This window comes from Microcaecilia unicolor, chromosome 1 (genome assembly GCF_901765095.1).
Source record: "Microcaecilia unicolor chromosome 1, aMicUni1.1, whole genome shotgun sequence".
NCBI lineage: Eukaryota > Metazoa > Chordata > Amphibia > Gymnophiona > Siphonopidae > Microcaecilia > Microcaecilia unicolor.
Genome location: NC_044031.1, coordinates 24,999,201 through 25,020,051, shown reverse-complemented (window position 1 = coordinate 25,020,051; position 20,851 = coordinate 24,999,201). Strand labels below are relative to the sequence as shown.

Below are 20,851 nucleotides of genomic sequence, written 5' to 3'. Positions count from 1 at the left end.
CTCCCCCCCTCCCCCGAGTATATGCTGCATGCCTGATCTGCGACTCCGGGCGGTAATCGGCAGTGTATACTCGCTGATGATTACCGCCTGGTTAACGCGTGTCATCTTACCGCTAAGTCAATGGTTGGTGGTAAGGTCTGAGGCCCAAAATGGACGCGCGCCAATTTTCATTTTGCCGCATGTCCATTTTCAGCCAAAAAAAAAGGCCTTTTTTGCAGGTGCGCTGGTAAATGGACCTGCGTGTGTCCAATACACGCGTCTACACCAGCGCAGGCCACTTTTCGGCACACCTTAGTAAAAGGACCTGTTAGATTTTAGGAGGAAAAAGCCACAGTACACTCAGACCTGCTTCAGGAGCTACAGTGTATACAGGTACTGCATCTCGATAATCGGCGTAAAAAACCTCCTTTTATTTAAAGAATTCACTTACAGAGTTAAGAAAAGCAGAATTTGTTGCCACTGCAACTTGTCCGATGGTGGCCAGCGTTTCGGAAACTGCGTCAGGGACTAGCAGTATTCAATAAAGGAGTCACAAATCTGGCGGTAATTCTGAGTCTGGAACATGCCAAATCCCCCAGTAGAAAATATTTTTCTGTATTATCTGTATGAAAAAACCTTTAATAAAAATATATTGAAAGTAAAAAAAAAAGAAAAAAAAAAGAAAATATTTTTCTATTTTCTACCGCAGCACACGTTCCCAGCGGTTACTGTGCGGGTAGCGCGAAACTACACTATTCGTTGCCAGAGAATGTGATAAAGGCGGTTAGCTTAGCGGAGTTTAAAAAAAGGTTTGGCCGGCTTCCTAAAGGAAAAGTCCATAGACCATTATTAAATGGACTTTGGGAAAATCCACTGTTTCTGGGATAAGCAGTATAAAATGTATTGAACTTTTTCAGGATCTTGCCAGGTATTTGTGACCTGGATTGGCCACTGTTGGAAACAAGATGCTGGGCTTGACAGACCTTTGGTCTGTCCCAGTATGGCAATACTTATGTACTTTCTCCTAATGTTTAAGAGATTATAATGTTTTCACGTAATAAGTGTGAGTATTTCTTTGATGTAGTTTACTATACTTTGAATAGTGAGTCCTTATGTATGCAGTGTTTCAAGGTTTGGGGGGTCCTTTTACTAAGGCATGCTGACAAAATGGCCTGCGCTGGTGTAAGCGCGTGTATTGGAAGCGCACAGGTCCATTCTTCAGCGCACCTGCAAAAAAGGCCATTTTCTTTTTTGGCCGAAAATGGACATGCGGCAAAATAAAAATTGGCGCGCGTCCATTTTGGGCCTGAGACTTTATCGTCACCCACTGACTTAGCAGTAAGGTCTCACGTGTTAACCGGGCGGTAATCATCAGCGCACATACACTGCTGATTATTGCCCGGTTAGCGCTACGCAGTAGAAAACAGAAATTCTTTTCTGCCACATGTCAAAATTAGAATTACCGCCCAGGGTATGCAGTAGCCGGGCGGTAGTTCTAAATTCACGTGTGTTTTAGGCAGGGGCGTAGCCAGACTTCGGCGCGAAGGGGGTCCAGAGCCCGAGGTGAGGGGGCACATTTTAGCCCCCCCCCCGGCGCTGCCAACCCCCTCCCCTGTCATTGCCGACCCCGCCGCCGCCGCCACCACCTTGACCCCCCCCCCGCCGCCGACCCCTCTCGACCCCCCCCTCCCGCCGCCAACCCTGCCCCACCGCCGCCTACCTTTGCTGGCAGGGGACCCCAATCCCCGCCAGCCGAGGTCCTCTTCTTCCGGCGCAAGGCTTCGTTCTGTTTCTGAGTCTGACGTCCTACAACGTGCAGGACGTCAGACTCAGAAACAGAACGAAGCCTTGCGCCGGAAGAAGAGGACCTTGGCTGGTGGGGGTTGGGGTCCCCAACCAGCAAAGATAGCCCACGGCGGCGGGAGGGGGGGTCGAGAGGGTCGTTGGCAGGGGGGTCCAGGGCCAAGTCTGCGGGGGCCCAGACCCCTGTGGCCCCACGTAACTACACCACTGGTTGTAGGTGTCTTAGTAAAATGGCCCCTTGATGTGTTTTTTACTGAATAAAAGATACTTTTAAGAACCAGGTTTCCTTTTCCTCAGCTGTTTGGTCTCCCTACTGTGTTTGCTTTGTTTTTGTGATCTGCAGAGTTTTGATTCTTTTGGTGCAGTATTATTACTCACCGGTGTACGACTGAGTAACTTCTCTCTCTCCCAAATCCTTGGAATCAGGGACATATGGCTCGTTCTCTTCTTTAATCCTCAATAATAAATCAGGATTGATCCTTTCAAAGCCTGTTTCCAGCAATAAAAAGGAAAACTGAGTTATAAGGTCCTTTACATTTACAGGAAAACGTAAAACAGTTCTCAGGGGTGCGGCATATACCCACGGATTCTATGTAGCGCGCCTAGAGATCTGTGCTGAAATTCAAGCGTATTTTGCAGCAATGTGTGTAACTTAATTGACTTACCAAGCCAATCAACATTATAGTGGAACTAGCAAAGGTAGAGAGAAGGGCAATGAAAATGATAAAGGGCACCTTTTGGTGACTAAAATTATATTTCCTTTAAAATCTTCTTTCAGAGAAAAGAGATGTGTTTAACTGACATTTTGGAAAATTCAGAAGTTATAGATAGAGTTATATTATTAGTGACTTTCCTCTTTGATTAGATAGGAACAACGTTTTGAAATTGTATTTCCGATATATGGTTGATAGCTTTTTTTGGTTCAAGGATGAATATATTTCCTGACACATCAAGGGAATCACAGACTGGGAGGTGTGAAGTCTTGGCTTTTCAGCCAGGAATCATTGCCCCAGGTGGGACCTTCCTAGCGCGATTCCCTTGTAAGTGTTTTATTTTCCTTATTACTTATTTGTTTGAACCTAAGAAATTATAGAGTTTGTGGAAACAGATGAAGAATCCTCTGCAGCAACTTCCTTCAGTTACCACTGTACTGGCTGCAATAACCGATTAACCTTCCTCCCTCAGAAAATGTGAAGTGTAAGATTAACCATTTTGAGTTTTTCTTATTTTCTTTAAGATTGTTTTCCTGATCTTGGATCATCCAATTGTGGACAATTATGTAAATATATATTGTTGAGAGAAAATGTTTTCCTTTTTATATTAATTTCTGTATTTCCTTACATTTATGTGATAAATGTGAATGTAATTAAGTAAAATGATAAATAAAAAAAAATAAAAAAAAAATGATAAAGGGGATGGGATGACTTCCCCATGAGGAGAGGCTGAAGTGTCTAGGGCTCTTCAGCTTGGAGAAAAGACAGCTGAGGGGAGATATGATAGAGGTCTATACAATAATGAGTGGAGTGGAACAGGTAGACGTGAATCGTTTGTTTACTATTTCCAAAACTACTAGGACTAGGGAGCACACAATGAAGCTGCAATGTAGTAAATTTAAAATGAATCAGAGAAAATATTTCTTCACTCAACGTGTAATTAAACTCAGGAAATCATTGCCAGAGAATGTGGTAAAAGCAGTTAGCTTAGCGGGGTTTAAAAAAGATTTGGCTAGCTTCCTAAAAGAAAAGTCCATACGACATTATTAAGATGGACTTGGGGCAAATCCACTGCTTATTTCTGGGATAAGCCACATAAAATGTATTTTACTGTTTTGGGATCTTGACAGGTATTTGTAACCTGGATTGGCCACTGTTGGAAACAGGATGGTGGACTTTATGGACCTTTGGTCTGTCCCAGTATGGCAACACTTATGCACTTATGTACTTTACAGCACTTAACAAGCAATAATGAGCACTAACTGGCAATAATTATAAGTTACACGCACAACTCGCTAAGCGTATCCTGTAACGCAGTGTGCCCAACTTCTTATGCGCACAGCCAAAAGGGGGTGTGGTTATGGGTGGGGAAGTGGGCGTTCTGAAATCTACGTGCGTAGTTAAAGAATATGGCCCAGTGTGCCTAAATCTACGCACCAGGATTTATACGTTTTCGTTGGTGTAAATGGATGCGCATACTTTTACGTGCTGGGATATCAACTAAGCGTAATTCTAAATACCGCGCCTAAATCTAGGCGCCACTTGTAGAATACACTTAAGCGAAAAAGTTTTCCGTGTGGTTTTTTTTAGGCGCCCTATATAGAATCCCCCCCATAATGTTTATTAAGATATTTGATAACCCGCCAAAATTCCAAAGAAATTGGATCTAAGCAGTTTACAGTTCTAAAATCAAACAAAACATAGTATCATGTGAGCCTGCTGCAGCTGCCAAGTTGGGAATCCTGTGCATGTGGTCGATTTTCACAGCTCCATTTCTGGCTTCAAATTTCAGAACTGAGAGCAGTCATTTTGCAAAAAAGGTCACAGGATCGCTTATGTTGAATAAAAGCATGAAAGATGGAAGTGGAAGGCTCCATTATCAGAACAAGCTGTGTCAATACTAAAACCTCCTGAGGCATGAGAAAAGAATGTGACGGACATTAAACATCAGCCAAAGGCACGGCTCCAGAAAGTCTGTGGGAAAGAAGGGGGAGCAATAAGGGGAAACAGATGCAGCATATTCTGCACATGATTAACAGCTTGTGGTATTCAGAGACTTGCACAGGGATGTTGTATGAGAATTAGATGCCAAAGAAAAATGCTATATAAGACCAACGGGAAATCTGTGTATTAAGCATTCTGACTGCTTTGTCTGTACAGATATGCTTCCTGAATACCCCATTGATGGTATACAGTAAAATTGTAAACTAAAAAGGGAATAAACTTTTTATATTGAATACGAAATTCGTCTAGCCTTTTCTTCACTTACCACAAACTTCTCAGGTAAGCCCCCGATCCTGATATTATTATGTTGAGCCCAATTTCTCAAACTTGCTCTGTCTTTCATGCATAAACTCGTGGGCCACCTCGATCAGCGAGTCCTCTACCTTTCTGTCCCGTGTTTCCACCCCCCCTGAGCCGTGAGGTGTTGTCATTGACTGTGGCCACGTGGAGGGGCATAATCGAACGGGGCGCCCATGTTTTCCTGAGGGCGTCCTTGCAGGACGTCCCCGCGAAGGGGCGGGGAAACCCGTATTATCGAAACAAGATGGGCGTCCATCTTTTGTTTCCATAATACAGTCGGCGACGCCCAAATCTCAACATTTAGGTCGACCTTAGAGATGGTCGACCTAAATGTTGAGATGGTCGACCTTAGAGATGGTCGTCCCCGATTTTCGGCGATGATGGAAACCGAAGACGCCCATCTCAAAAACGACCAAATCCAAGTCATTTGGTCGTGGGAGGAGCCAGCATTCGTAGTGCACTGGTCCCCCTGACATGCCAGGACACCAACTGGGCACCCTAGGGGGCACTGCAGTGGACTAACTGATGCACTAACTGAACGGAAAAAGCCCTTCCCTTACCGATCCCTTAGTGATTCGGAAAGGAACGGGCATGCATGAAGGAAATCGCATGCAAATGAGCTGCTCACTTTTAGCTCATTTGCACACGATTTCCTTCCTAAGGAGGGGAAGCCAGTGCAGAGCAGCCAAGCATTATGCGTGGCTGCTCTGCGTATGCCAAAGACTGCTTCATACACGCAGACAAGCTGCGTGTATAATAGCCATCTACAACCTTAAATAAATTGCCATCTACAACCTTAGAAAAATACAAGTCCAGGCGAAACGTCCAACCTCTTGTCAGGGACGTCTTTTTTTTTTGTTTTTTTAGAGTATGGGTGAAGGACGTCCTTTGCTATGCCTCTGACACCCCCTTTATTTGGATTTTGGATCACAAATAGGAGCAATGGGATTTGAACCGGCCACCTCTGGATTGCAAGACCAGTGCTCTAACCACTAGGCCCACTCCTCCACTCCCTTGAAATGTGGCCGTCCCTGTGGTGGGGGGGAGGGGGCAGTTCAGGACATCCAAAATGTTTGAAAGTCGGACGTGCACGCCTTCGCTATGCCTCCGCTGACACACACATACCTCCTCTCCCAGGGACCTGCATACTGCTGCGATGGACCTGAGTATGATATTTCAGGCTGGCAAAATAAGTTTTTAAAGTTGTTTTTTTCGGGATGGGAGGTGGTTAGTGACTACTGGGGGAGTCAGGGGAGGTCATCCTTGATTCCCTCCGGTGGTCATCTGGTCAGTTCGGGCACCTTTTTGAGGTTTGGTCGTAAGAAAAAATGGATCAAGTAAAGTCGCCCAAGTGCTCGTCAGGGACGCCCTTCTTTTTTCCATTATTGCTCGAGGACGCCCATCTGTTAGGCACACCCTAGTCCCGCCTTCGCTACACCTCCGACACCCCCCCGGGAACTTTGGTCATCCCAGCGACGGAAAACAGTTGTGGATGCCCAAAATCGGCTTTCGATTATGCCGATTTGGGCGACCCTGAGAGAAGGACGCCCATCTCCCAATTTGTGTCGAAAGATGGGCGCCCTTCTCTTTCGAAAATAAGCCTGAAAATGCGCTACCTTTTCTACTAGAATCTGGAGACCAGAGTCCAGCTAGATATCTTAAGACACAAATGTGCTCCATCAAATCCTTGATCAACGCCAACGTTCGCAGACCTGCGGGGGCATTATTGAATGCCTGCTCCCTCCTCTGCCACTGGTTCCGCATTGGGCTGCTTTTTACCTCGTCTCTTCAGCTTTGCCGACTGCTCTGCCCCTGCGACATTCAGGGACCGTTTCGCAACATTCTTAAACATACTGAACATTACTTCAGCTAAGTACAAATACTTGAAAGGTATTAATCCGCAAAAAAATCTTTTCCGGAGATGGGAAGGCGGTAGAACGAGAGGACATGAAATGAGATTGAAGGGGGGCAGACTCAAAAAAGATGTCAGGAAGTATTTTTTCACGGAGAGGGTGGTGGATGCTTGGAATGCCCTCCCGCGGGAGGTGGTGGAGATGAAAACGGTAACGGAATTCAAACATGCGTGGGATATGCATAAAGGAATCCTGTGCAGTAGGAATGGATCGTCAGAAGCTTAGCCAAAATTGGGTGGCGGAGCAGGTGGGGGAAGAGAGGTTGGTAGTTGGGAGGCGAGGATAGTGGAGGGCAGACTTATACGGGGTCTGTGCCGGAGCCAGTGATGGGAGGCGGGACTGGTGGTTGGGAGGCGGGAAATACTGCTGGACAGACTTATACGGTCTGTGCCCTGAAAAAGACAGGTACAAATCAAGGTAAGGTATACACATATGAGTTTATCGTGGCAGACTAGATGGACCGTGCAGGTCTTTTTCTGCCGTCATCTACTATGTTACTGTGTAAGTAAGATTCAGATATTTAATTGAATAAAAAGGATTATGGTGGGAGCAGGCTCAAACATGAAGTGACCTCGCTCACTGCATCACATGATCTTAATAAATCAGATGCTGTGTCTGATAAAAATGCAGATAAAGTAATTCGGATCTAGGTCAGTTCTCGCCACACCAGGGAGGACAATTCCCACCCAAAACCCAAAAAATACAAAACACACTAGGACACGAAATCTCCCTCCCTTTCCTTTTCCAGATCATTTTGGGGGGTAGGGGGCAGTACCCCCTCACAACCCCCTTCCCCCACAACACTATCTTTTACCCATCTCGTTCCCTTCCAGACATGCAGTTCGTGGGGAAGGGGGGCAATTCCCCCCCCCCAGACACCCCCCAACTAGGTTTCAACCTAATTCAGCCCGTCAAAATGACACACCGATTACGATTTATAACAAATTACCAGGACTTATGGAACCCAATACAAGAAAGAAGCTATGGTCAGAAAAAAAAACAAAAAAAAGGCTGGGGAGGGTGAGAAATAACCGGAAGTGGGGGGGGGGGAGTCCTTTGCGGGAATTGTCCCAGGGTGAACTGTCATTGGTGGGAATTGTCTGGGTGGGAACTCGTCTGATACCAGAAATTCTTACCTAGTGAGATCAAGGTCTGATAATTCTCCTTCATCACCTCCCTGTAAAGCTGCTTCTGGCCTTCATCCAAATACCCCCACTCCTCCTGGGAGAAAGAGATAGCGATGTCCTCAAACATTACTGGCATCTGAAACACAAACCAGAAACACGCTCAGCTGCTGATGCACAAAAGTTCCCGTTAAAAAAAAACAAAAAACCTGTGCATTTAGATCCCTGATAAAAAAGTTACCGAGTTTGAAATAGCGAGCGATGCTCAAACGACATCTCATGCAAATGAGCTGCTCACAATTACAGCAAGCAACTTGCTAGGGAAAGCCTCAGTGTATGCGTAGAACAGTCACTCGCTAAGTGTCACTGCTATGCATTTGTCCTGAACTGTATGTGCTAAGAACACGCCGTCACAGCTTTCCACTGCTACACACAGCTTTCATACACTACTACTACTACTTGACATTTCTAAAGCGCTGCTAGGGTTACGCAGCACTGTACAATTTAACATAGAAAGACAATCCCTGCTCAAAGAGCTTACAATCTAAAGGACAAATGAACAGTCAGTCCGATAGGGGCCGTCAAATTGGGCAGTCTGGATTTCCTGAAAGGTAAGAGTTAGGTGCCGAAAGCAGCATTGAAGAGGTGGGCTTTCAGCAAAGACTTGAATATGGGTAGGGAGGGGGCTTGGCGTAAGGGCTCAGGAAGGTTGTTCCAAGCATAGGGTGAGGCGAGGCAGAATGAGCGGAGCCTGGAGTTGGCGGTGGTGGAGAAGGGCACTGAGAGGAGGGATTTGTCTTGTGAGCGGAGGTTTTGGGCGGGAACGTAAGGGGAGATGAGGGTAGAGAGGTAGCGAGGGGCAGCAGACTGAGTGCATTTGTAGGTAAGAAGGAGGAGCTTGAACTGAATGCGGTATCTGATTGGAAGCCAGTGAAGTGACCTGAGGAGGGGGGTGATATGAGTATAACGGTTCTGGCGGAATATAAGACGTGCGGCAGAGTTCTGAACAGATTGAAGGGGGGATGGATGGCTAAGTGGGAGGCCGGTGAGGAGTAAGTTGCAGTAGTCAAGGCGAGAGGTAATGAGAGCGTGGACGAGAGTTCGGGTGGTGTGTTCAGAGAGGAGAGGGCAAATTTTGCTGATGTTAAAGAGGAAGAAGCGACAGGTCTTGGCTATCTGCTGGATATGTGCAGAGAAGGAGAGGGAGGAGTCGAAGATGACTCCGAGGTTGCGGGCAGATGAGACGGGGAGGATGAGGGTGTTATCAACTGAGATAGAAAGTGGAGGAAGAGGAGAAGTGGGTTTTGGTGGAAAGACGATGAGCTCGGTCTTGGACATGTTCAGTTTCAGGTGGCGGTTGGACATCCAGGCAGCAATGTCGGATAAGCAGGACGATACCTTTGCCTGGGTCTCTGCGGTGATGTTTGGTGTGGAGAGATACAGCTGGGTGTCATCAGCATAGAGATGATACTGGAAGCCATGAGATGAGATCAGGGAGTCCAGGGAAGAGGTGTAGATTGAGAAGAGAAGGGGTCCAAGGACAGATCCCTGGGGAACACCAACAGATAGGGGGATGGGGGTGGAGGAAGATCCATGAGACTGAACTCTGAAGGTGCGGTGGGAGAGATAGGAGGAGAACCAGGAGAGGACAGAGCCCTGGAACCCAAATGAGGACAGTGTGGCAAGAAGTAAATCATGATTGACAGTGTCAAAAGCGGCGGATGAGGATGGAGTAGTGGCCTCTGGATTTGGCAAGGAACAGGTCATTAAAGACTTTAGAGAGTGCCGTTTCTGTCGGGTGTAGAGGGCGAAAACCGGATTGAAGTGGATCGAGGATGGCATGAGAGGAGAGAAAATCAAGGCAGCGGCTGTAAACGGTACGCTCAAGTATTTTGGAGAGGAAGGATAGTAGGGAGATGGGGCGGTAGTTGGAGGGACAGGTAGGGTCAAGTGATGGTTTTTTGAGGAGAGCTGTGACTACGGCGTGCTTGAAGGTGTCAGGGACAGTTGCAGTGGAGAGAGGGAGATTGAGGATATGACAGATGGAGGGGGTGACAGTATGAGAGATGGTGTTAAGTAAGTTGGTGGGGATGGGGTCAGAGGAACAGGTGGTGCATTTCGAGGAGGAAAGAAGGCTAGTGGTTTCCTCTTCGGTGATGTCAGGAAAGGAGGAGAAGGAGGCCTGGGTTGGTTGGTTGGAGAGGGTTGAAGGGTGAAGACGAGGAGGAGATGGCTTGGTAGTGAACTCAAGGTTGATCTTTTGCACCTTGTCGCGGAAGTAATCGGCCAGTGATTGAGGAGAGAGTGAGGGGGTGGGTGGGAGCGGAGGGCACTTTGAGGAGGGAGTTAAGGGTGGCGAAGAGACGACGGGGGTTGGAGCTGAGAGAATTGGTCATACACATACATAAGTACATAAGTATTGCGTACTGGGAAAGACCAAAGGTCCATCAAGCCCAGCAAAGTGTCTCCAACAGTGGCCAATCCCAGGGGCGTAGCTAGGTGGGGGCACGGGCCCCCGCAGATTTAGCCCTGGCCCCCTTCTTTCACCCCCCTGCCGCAAACCCTCCCCGCCACATTTGGCCTGCCCCTCCCGCCGCCGTCAACCCTTCCCCACCGCCGCCGTCAGGTACCTTTGCTGGCGGGGGTCCCCAACTCCCACCAGCCGAAGTCCTCTTCAGCGCTGGTCTCCGGCGTGTTGCTGATCTGGATTCTGTTTCTGTGAGTCCTGACATCCTGCATGTTCGACTTCAGGACTCACAGAAACAGAATCCAGATCAGCAAACGCACCGGACTCGGAGACCGACGCTGAAGGGGACTTCGGCTGGTGGGGGTTGGGGACCCCCCCAGCAAAGGTACCTGGTGGTGGCGGGGGAGGATTTGCGGCGGCAGGAGGGGGGTCGAAAGGGATGGGAGAGGGGCGGCGCCGCCGGGGGGGGGGGTCAAAAGTGGCGGGGGGTTGGTGGCACCGAGGGGGGGGGGGCTAAAATGTGCCCCCTCACCTCGGGCTCGGGACCCTCCTTCCACCGAAGTCTGGCTACACCCCTGGCCAATCCAGGTCACAAATACCTGGCAAGATCCCAAAAAAGTACAAAACATTCTATACTGCTTATCCCAGAAAGCAATAAACCGCCTGGGGCATGAAAGTTTCTTTTTGTGGGGTTCCACGTCAACTTTCATGCCCTGGGGTTTTATTGTTTATATATGCGTGTATGAAAGCTGTGTGTACCTTTTTTCAAAACTGCAGGTTCCGTGGACATGCCTCCACAACGTGGTTTTTTGTTCCAAGACAAATTCTTCACAGTGCTGTTACGTGGGAGGGTGGAAACACACACATTTGCAAATACTATTTAAATATGACAGCAGACTGCTCCACCGAGAAACCTCCGGAATGCTACGGCAGCTCCAGACCTCCTGTAAAAATGTGCTCGTTAATGGAAGGCGCTCTTTTCTGTGCATTGCTCGGAAACAGCTGTGCATCGTTCAGAATGCTCATTTTAATACTAATCAGCTCACTGTAATACATTTGCATACGATTCTCATTGGCTGCTACCGTGCACGGTAAAAACCACGCAGAACCCCTTTGTGCTTTACTCGCTGAATGGCGTGCACACTAAATTGGCTGGTACCGGTCAAAATCGGATCTTTTTAGCACGGTAAGCTTTGTGCATCAGCGCCTCATTGACATGTGGATGGGCTCAGTATACGTTAGATTTCACCTGGTTTTATTCTCCTGACAGACATTTTCTTATGGAAGATGGCCCATCAGTAACTGCCAGACTTATTCCCCTGGTGTGACACTAGGGTCAGTTTCCCCTATGGGCTCCAGGGTTTGCAAGTCTGTGAAAAAATTCTCTCTTACAGAGACGCAGAGTATGAAATGTTTCACATTTCAACTTTGATTAAGGCTTTCTATCCCACTCATCGGACCTTTCCACCGAGCGGTGTACAGGCTAAGATAATTGGGGAGAGAGAAAGCAGAAAAGCAAAATAGGGGGGAGGGGAAGAACTACATAATTCATGATAGGATAGCGGGGGGGGGGGGGGGGGGGGGGGGGAATGCTATGCAATCATGGTTTATTGGTGCTTGATATATCCCCATGTCTAACTGGTAGTTCACAGCAGTTTACAAAACAAAACCAATATATACATCACAGTGATGAACAAAAATTTTGTAAATGCTTTATCAATGATATAACCATAAGCGTGCAGTCAGAATCCACAGGGGACGTATGTGTTAGGCGGTGAGAGTCTGATCTGTACGGACAGGGAGAGGGATCTTGGGGTGATAGTATAGGAGGATCTGAAGGCGAAGAAATAGTGTGACAAGGCGGTGGCCATAGCTAGAAGGTTGCTAGGCTGTATAGAGAGAGGTGTGACCAGCAAAAGAAAAGAGGTTTTAATGCCCCTCTAAAAGTCGTGGCTGAGGCCCCACCTGGAGTATTGTGTTCAGTTTTGGAGGCCGTATCTTGTGAAGGATGTAAAAAGAATTGAAGCGGTGCAAAGAAAAGCTACGAGAATGATATGGGATTTGCGTTACAAGACGTATGAGGAGAGACTTGCTGACCTGAACATGTATACTCTGGAGGAAAGGAGGAACAGGGGTGATATGATACAGACGTTCAAATATTTGAAAGGTTTAAATCCGCAAAGCCTTGTGAGATAGTTGTGATGCATTCAAATATCTAAATCTTGGGGGCAGGGGGCTAAGTACCTAACAATTAATGGGGGGGGGGGGGGGGGGGGGGGGAAAGAGGGGTAACTTGGAGCAAAGCTAGAAAGATTTCCTAGGGCACTTAATGCCATTGTACCAGTCTTGCAAACACCACTGAAAAACATACTGCGAATAGTAGTAGTAGTACACTGGACGTGAAGAGACAGTCCCTGCTCAACAGAACTTACAATCTAATTAGGACAGACAAACAGGACAAATAAGAGATATGGGAATATTAAAGTGAGGATGATAAAATAAGGGTTCTGAACAAAGTGAGTAAGGGTTAGGAGTTAAAAGCAGCATCAAAATGTGGGTTTTTAGCCTAGATTTGAAGACGGCCAGAGATGGAGCAGTAATGATGATTTATTGCATTTGTATCCCACATTTTCCCACCTCTTTGCAGGATGGAGGAGGAGGGGTTCTCTTAATAATATCGAGGACTGAAAGAGGAAATCGGGAGACAGAACAGGGAGAAGCGTTAGCTCTGGTGCCAAACAGGCAAAGCTGACTCTTAAATCTGTCTCACAGCATCTTAAACAAAGACAAAGGAGCAGCAGCCCTGTGAAGGGAGGGGAACCAGGAAGAAGAACTTTCCATGCACCATGTGTGTATCAGAGGTTGCATGACATTGCCTGGCACTGCATCCCCTGCTGCCCACCTCCTGCCAGTCTCCTACCTGCTCAGCACAAAGCCCTGCAGCCATTCTCCTGCCCTTCTCCACAGCACCATTTCCAGCCCCTGTGAAGGGAGGGGAACCAGGAAGAAGAACTCCATGCACCATGTGTGTATCAGAGGTTGCATGACATTGCCTGGCACTGCATCCCCTGCTGCCCACCTCCTGCCAGTCTCCTACCTGCTGAGCACAAAGCCCTGCAGCCATTCTCCTGCCCTGGCTCAGGAGCAGCAGCCCTGTGAAGGGAGGGGAACCAGGAAGAAGAACTTTCTTTTTCGTCTGCTTGCTCCATGCACCATGTGTGTATCAGAGGTTGCATGACATTGCCTGGCACTGCATCCCCTGCTGCCCACCTCCTGCCAGTCTCCTACCTGCTGAGCACAAAGCCCTGCAGCCATTCTCCTGCCCTTCTCCACAGCAGCACGATTTTACAGCCCGCAGTGTGAAGCTCCGCCCCCTCCTTTGTGATGTCATCAATGTGCATCCTGATGGAGGTGGAGTCTCTTCAATAATGAAAATTTTCCATTTGTATTAATAGTCTCTACCTAGTCCTCTCCTTTCTCATTTGCAGATTAACCAGCAGTCCCAGGCTCCACATCTCAGCCTGTTCTTTCTTCCAAAATTAGGAACCAAACCCTCAGCTCCAGCACCACAAAGAGCTCCCAATTCCATTTCTAATCCTAGGAACAGCAGAAGCAGAGGGAAATGCCTGCACGGGCTTCTGCCCTTTCTGCAAACACTGCTGCAACTTTCTAACCTGGGATGCTGCAGAGTCAGGACCCTGGACCCTGAGCAGACCTGGGCTGAGAAAAGGCACCTTGGGATCCTCCTGACAGGAAGGGAGAGCATTCTTCTTACTGCTCCCTTCCATGTTTTTCTCCCCCTGGTACCCTCCCCTCTCCTTTCTTTGCAGGTGTCTTCTTAATTCTTGTGTGGCCTGCTACTCTTTTCTGCTGTTTGGCAACTCCTTTTCTTCCTCCGCCACTGGAGTTTGGGATCCACATGGCGCACTGAGCTGATCTTCTCCATCCTGGGACAAGACCCAGTCTTCACCAGAGTTGCAGCAGGACTTTTTCTTTTTCAATTTCAAATAATTTCTATTATGTTTAGAAACATAACAAAGAAATGAACAATACTGCAGAATATTGGAATAGAGGAGTGGCCTAGTGGTTAGGGTGGTGGACTTTGGTCCTGAGGAACTGAATTCGATTCCCACTTCAGGCACAGGCAGCTCCTTGTGACTCTCGGCAAATCACTTAACCCTCCATTGCCCCATGTAAGCCGCATTGAGACTGCCATGAGTGGGAAAACGCGGGGTACAAATGTAACAAAAATAAAATAGATACTATTGGAGATTCTACATGGAATGTTGCTATTCCACTAGCAACATTCCATGTAGAAGGCTGCGCAGGCTTCTGTTTCTGTGAGTCTGACGTCCTGCACGTACGTGCAGGACGTCAGACTCACAGAAGCAGAAGCCTGCGCGGCCACATTGGTGATCTGCAAGGGCCGACTTCTACATGGAATGTTGCTACTATTGGAGATTCTACATGGAATGTTGCTATTCCATGTAGAAGGCTGCGCAGGCTTCTGCTTCTGTGAGTCTGACGTCCTGCACATACGTGCAGGACGTCAGACTCACAGAAGCAGAAGCCTGCGCGGCCACATAGGTGATCTGCAAGGGCCGACTTCTAGTGGAATAGCAACATTCCATGTAGAATCTCAAATAGTAGCAACAGTGGAGGAGTGGCCTAGTGGTTAGGGTGGTGGACTTTGGTCCTGAGGAACTGAGTTTGATTCCCACTTCAGGCACAGGCAGCTCCTTGTGACTCTGGCAAGTCACTTAACCCTCCATTGCCCCATGTAAGCCGCATTGAGCCTGCCATGAGTGGGAAAGTGCTGGGTATAAATGTAACAAAAAAAAATATTGATACAGGAATCAAATAGCCTTGTACAATATATACATAAGTCGAGCAATGAGGCTGCAATATCAAACATAAAAAATTCCGGGTGACCATACTCACCCGCAAATGCGCAGTAGAGACTTCCCTCTCTGTCCTGCCCCCGCGTCAATATGTGATGACGGGGGCGGGACAGAGAGGGAACCTGCCCGAAGGGGAGGGAAGGAGGGAGGGAACTGCCGAGGTCGCTACCGCTCCCCCTCCAACCGGAGTCACCGCCGCCGCCCCCCTCCACCCGGCCTGGGCCCTCTCCTCTTCGCAATTCATCTTACAGCGCCGAAAGCGCAGCAGGCAGATCAGCGGAGCTGCCGTCGGCCTTCCTTCCCTGCCTCTGTCCCGCCCTCGCTGACGTTACATCACACGAGGGCGGGACACAGGCAGAGCAGGAAGGCCGACGGCAGCTCAGCTGATCTGCCTGCTGCGGTTTCGGCGCTGTAAGTTGAATCGTGAAGAGAGGGCCCGGGCCGGCGACTCCGGGGGGGGGGGGGTGGCGGCGACCTGGCGAGGAGGGTAGCTGGAAATCGCGCCCGTTTTAACGGGCATAACGGCTAGTAGAAGCAATAAGCAAACCTTGTCATATACCACTGGGTGGGCTTGGGTGGGCACTTTGAGCTCAGGCCCACCAGTAGCGGCACACCTACGATGTGGCTGGCAGAGATTCCCAAGCTGAAAACTCCCAACAACTGTCCCTCCTGCATACGTTACAAATAGCAGATCTTCGCCTGGAGGAAGCAGCGACTGATACGTACCGCTCACACCGACCCCCAAAGCCTTCCCCTCTGACGTATTCCCGCCTATGCAAAAACAGGAAGCTGCATCAGTGGGAAGGATGTGGGGCCATCGTGAGTAGTGTGTATTAGTTGCTGCTTACTGCCGGTGAAAAGCTGCTATTTAAAAGGCGTGCAGGACACTGGATACAGGCGGAACCACCGTCAGTGTGGTTCTGGAGGAATAGACTCCATGAACTAATGCTCTGGGAGGCCAGATCGGCCTTTAGCAGCCCAAAGAGAAGAAAGCATTTTATTACTATATGGAATCCATACTTGCAAAATATCTCTCGTAAAGCAGGAAGTGCGGTACTTAATAATTTGGGTAAACCCTAACTTGCTCCTTGTGTTAATTAGGTAAAGTTTGGTGTTAGATTTTGAAGGAACGATACCATGAAGTAAGAAGTTCAGAGTAGAGGTTATGGGAGGGGGGTGGTTGAGGGGGAGTTAATGGAATAAAATTGATGATACAGTTAAGATGTATATAAATGCATAAGATGTATTATTATGATTATAGAATGTTTGTCTTTTATAACTCTGTGCCAAATGTTTGATCCTCAATAAAAATTGTTTAAATATAAAAGGCGTGCAGGAGAGGGGGGATATTTGAGAGACCATATGGCATGCAGGCGAGAGAAGGCGAGACCAGATCACCTGTGGGATGGGGTGGGGTTCTTCTGCCCACCCATCTTGGGCCCAGGCCCATCCAAAATTGGGTGTCTGGCTACGCCCCTGTCATATACTACTACTACTATTACCCTGTTTCCCCGAAAATAAGACAGTGTCTTATATTAATTTTTGCTCCCAAAGATGCGCTAGGTCTTATTTTCAGGGAAACACGGTAACATGATTGGATTATTGCAGTTCTTTACTCCAAGGCTTACCTCAATATCAGCTGCAGAGGCTACAAGCTGTTCAAAATACCCTACTACAGTAAAATTGCAGCTTCTTAGAGAAAATGGCCACTGCAACTTTTAGCAGTAGCTTCCTAGAATTTCAGCAGCCTTTTTAATTTCACAGCAGCTGGACAAGAAGTCAGCATTAAGTAAATTAAGGGGAAGCCTTGATACAGCTTGGTGAAACATGAGTCGGCACCATAGGCGTAGTTTGACTGTTTCATTTGGGGGGCAAAAAATGGGCGGAGCATATTAGCATATCATTTGCATATATACATATGCAAATGAATATGCTAATATGGAGGAAGGAAATGAAATTTACAGGCAAAATATCACAGATGCACATTTCAAAAAGCTGACATTTCAATTAATAAATTATGAATAAAATAAATTTTTATTTACCTTTGTTGTCTGATCATGTAGTTTTTCTATTCGCTTTGATCCCAGTGTCTTCTGTTTTATGCAGTGTCTTCTTTCCAGTAGGCTTCCCTCTGCTCCCCACCCTCCCAGTCCCATCCATCTCTTGCTCCTTCCCTCTGCTCCCCACCCCTCCCAGTCCCATCCATCTTCTGTTCCTTCCCTCTGCTCACCATCCCTCCGTCCCATCCATCTCTTGCTCCTTCCCTCTGCTGTGCCTGACCTCTCCAAATCCCATCCATCTCCTGGTCCATCCCTCTGCTCCCCACCCCTCGCAGTCCCATCCATCTCTTGCTCCTTCCCTCTGCTCCCCACCCCTCCCAGTCCCAACCATCTCTTGCTCCTTCCCGCTGCTCCCCACCCCTCCCAGTCCCATCCATCTCCTGCTCCTTCCCTCTGCTCACCTCCTTCCCAGTCCAATCCAATTCCTGGTCCTTCCCTCTGCTCCCCACCCACCCCTCCCAGTCCCATCCATCTCTTGCTCCTTCCCACCCCTCCCAGTCCCATCCATCTCCTGCTCCTTCCCCCTGCTTCCCACCCTCCCAGTCCCATCCATCTCCTGCTCCTTCCCACTGCTTCCCACCCTCCCAGTCCCATCCATCTCCTGCTCCTTCCCACCCTCCCAGTCCCATCCATCTCCTGCTCCTTCCCACTGCTTCCCACCCTCCCAGTCCCATCCATCTCCTGCTCCTTCCCACCCTCCCAGTCCCATCCATCTCCTGCTCCTTCCCACTGCTTCCCACCCTCCCAGTCCCATCCATCTCTTGCTCCTTCCCTCTGCTCCCCACCCCTCCCCCCCCGCGCGAGGTCCAAGATGGTGACTCCGTTTACCCCCTCTCTTCCTCCCTCCCTCCCGCGCAGGCAGCAGTCTTTTCCAGCGTTCCTGGCAGCTGTAGCGATATACACGCTGCCTTCGGTCTGCCCCGGAAGCCTTCTCTTCAAGTTCCTGTTCCCACCTATGCGGGAACAGGAACTTGAAGAGAAGGCTTCGGGGCAGAGCCAAAGGCAGCGTGTACAACGCTACCGCTGCCAGGAACGCTGGAAGACTGCTGCCTGCGCCGGAGGGAGGGAGGAAGAGAGAGGAGTAGACGGAGACGCTCCTCTCCGTCCGCTTGGCTTCCCTGCCCTCTCTGTCTGCGTCCCGCCCGAAAGGAAATGACGTCAGAGGAAGGCGGGACGCAGATAGAGAGGGCAGGGAAGCCAATCGGACGGAGAGGAGCGCGTGCCTGCATGTGTTTTTTTTTTTTTAAACTTTTTTTTTTTTTAAACTAATGGCGCGGCAGCGCCTCGCGTCGTTTGGGGGGGCACTGCCCCCCCTCGCCCCCCCCAGTCTACGCCTATGGTCGGCACAACAATCCCCCTACAATGAAAAAGGAGACTGAGCAATACAGTGCACAGAATCTCCATTTACCTACCATAAGATAAGTACAGCATTCTAAATAAGCTTAGTCCTTAGGGTTCCTAATACCCCCTTCTCCCCCTTCCCCCCATGTACCTTCTGTTGGGACACTCACCCAGTTTTAAAGATGTCAGGAGGCTGCCGAACGTCTGTGGGGAAGGGCAGCGGCGGCTCGACTTCAGCCTTTCCCTTCAATGTCCCGCCCTTGCGGAAACAGGAAATACCTCATCAGAGGAAGGCGGGACGCTGACGGGAGAGACTGGACTCGAGCTGCCGCAGTGACTTAAAATAACAGCTGAGCTTTAAACGCAGGGCAGCATGTCCGGAACGGAATGGAAATTAAAATGTTGAGGAGTTGTGGGCGGGCTCAAGCGGGAGGCGGAAGATACAATTTGGAGCTAGGTCTTACTTTTGGGGGAGGCCTTATATTTAGCAATTCAGCAAAACCTCTACTAGGTCTTATTTTCAGGAGATGTCTTATTTTCGGGGAAACAGGGTACTGCTACTTATCATTTCTATAGCACTACTACATGTCGCAGCACCGTACACTTGAACACGAAGAGACGGTCTCTGCTCAAGAGTGCTTACAATCTAATCAGGACAAATAAGGGTTAAAGGAATTACTCGAGGTGGAAATGATGAAACAGTTATGAGTACTGTACAAGTGAACCGGAGTTAAAATCAGCCTCAAAAGATGGTCTTTTAGCCTAGATTGGAAGACGGCCATAACTGGAGCTTGACGTACTGGTTCAGGAAGTTTATTCCAGGCGTACGGTGCAGCAAAATAAAAGGAACGGAGTCGAGTTGGCAGTGGAGAACAAGGGTACAAATAAGAGAGATTTATCTGATGAACAGAGTTCCTGGGGAGGAGAGTAGGGAGAGATAACAGTGGGGAGGTACTGAGGAGCTGCAGAGTAAATGCACTTGTAAGTCATATGGCTTATGGACTTTTCTTTTAGGAAGCTAGCCAAACCTTTTTTAAACCCCACTAAGCTAACTGCTTTTACCACATTCTCTGGCAAAGAGTTCCAGAGTTTAATCACATTCATTGCATGACCCCTAGTCCTTCAATTTTTGGAATGAGTAAACAAGCGATTCACGTCTACCCGTTCCACTCCACTCAGTATTTTGTATACCTCTATCATATCTCCTTTCACCATCTTTTCTCCAAACTGAAGAGCCCTAGCCGCTTCAGCCATTCCCAACCCCGTTATCATTTTCATTGCCCTTCTCTGTATCTTTTTTGAGATGCGGTGACCAGAATTGCACACAGTACTCAAGTGCGGTTGCTGTAGAGCGAAGAAGCCGGTGGCAGCGGCAAGGCAGACAATGGGAACTTTTGGAAAAGAACAAAATAAGGTAAATACGGGGAAGAGAGTGGAGGAGGGAAGGGGAAGATGCCAGACTGGGCGGGGGTGGCAGATTGCCTTAGGCTGCCCCTGGTGCCACCATTAATGCTTCTCACAAACGTTCCCTTTTTTTTTTCTCAGGGTGTATTGTGTATTTTGGCACTACCAAGAGCAGCAGAAAATACTAAGGCCTGGATTCTATATAAGGCACGGCGAATAGTGCACATTAAATTGTGCATGTGGCCAATTAGCATGAACTAAATTGAGTAACGAGCCAGAGTCTGGGCAGGCCACTTAACCCTCCATTGTCCCAGGTACAAATAAGTACCTGTATATATGTAAACCGCTTTGAATGTAGTTGCAAAAAAAACCTCAGAAGGGCAGTATTGACCTATAAGTGCATTCACTCTGCAGCTCCTCAGTACCTCTCCACTCTCATCTCTCCCTACATTCCTCCCCGGGAACTCCGTTCACTGGGTAAATCTCTCTTATCTGCACCCTTCTCCTCCACCGCTAACTCCAGACTCCGTTCCTTTTATCTTGCTGCACCTTATGCCTGGAATAGATTTCCTGAGCCGGTACGTCAAGCTCCATCTCTGACCATCTTCAAATCTAAGCTAAAAGCCCACCTTTTTGATGCTGCTTTTAACTCCTAACCCTTACTCACTTTGTTCAGAACCCTTATTTTATCATCCTCACTTTAATATTCCCTTATCTCTTGTTTGTCCTGTTTGTCTGGCCTAATTAGATTGTAAGCTCTGTCGAGCAGGGACTGTCTGTTCATGTTCAAGTGTACAGCGCTGCGTACGTCTAGTAGCGCTTTAGAAATGATAAGTAGTAGT

At 48.3% G+C, this 20,851-nt stretch overlaps 1 protein-coding gene across 1 annotated transcript in view; it reads right to left on the bottom strand.

The window, feature by feature from the left end:
- LOC115461455 overlaps positions 1-20,851 on the bottom strand; it is a 104,810-nt gene that overhangs the window by 17,599 nt on the left and 66,360 nt on the right. The window contains exon 7 of the mRNA XM_030191301.1: positions 7,849-7,975. Within this exon, the coding sequence (XP_030047161.1) occupies positions 7,849-7,975 (127 nt within the window). The remainder of the gene's footprint in view (positions 1-7,848; positions 7,976-20,851) is intronic.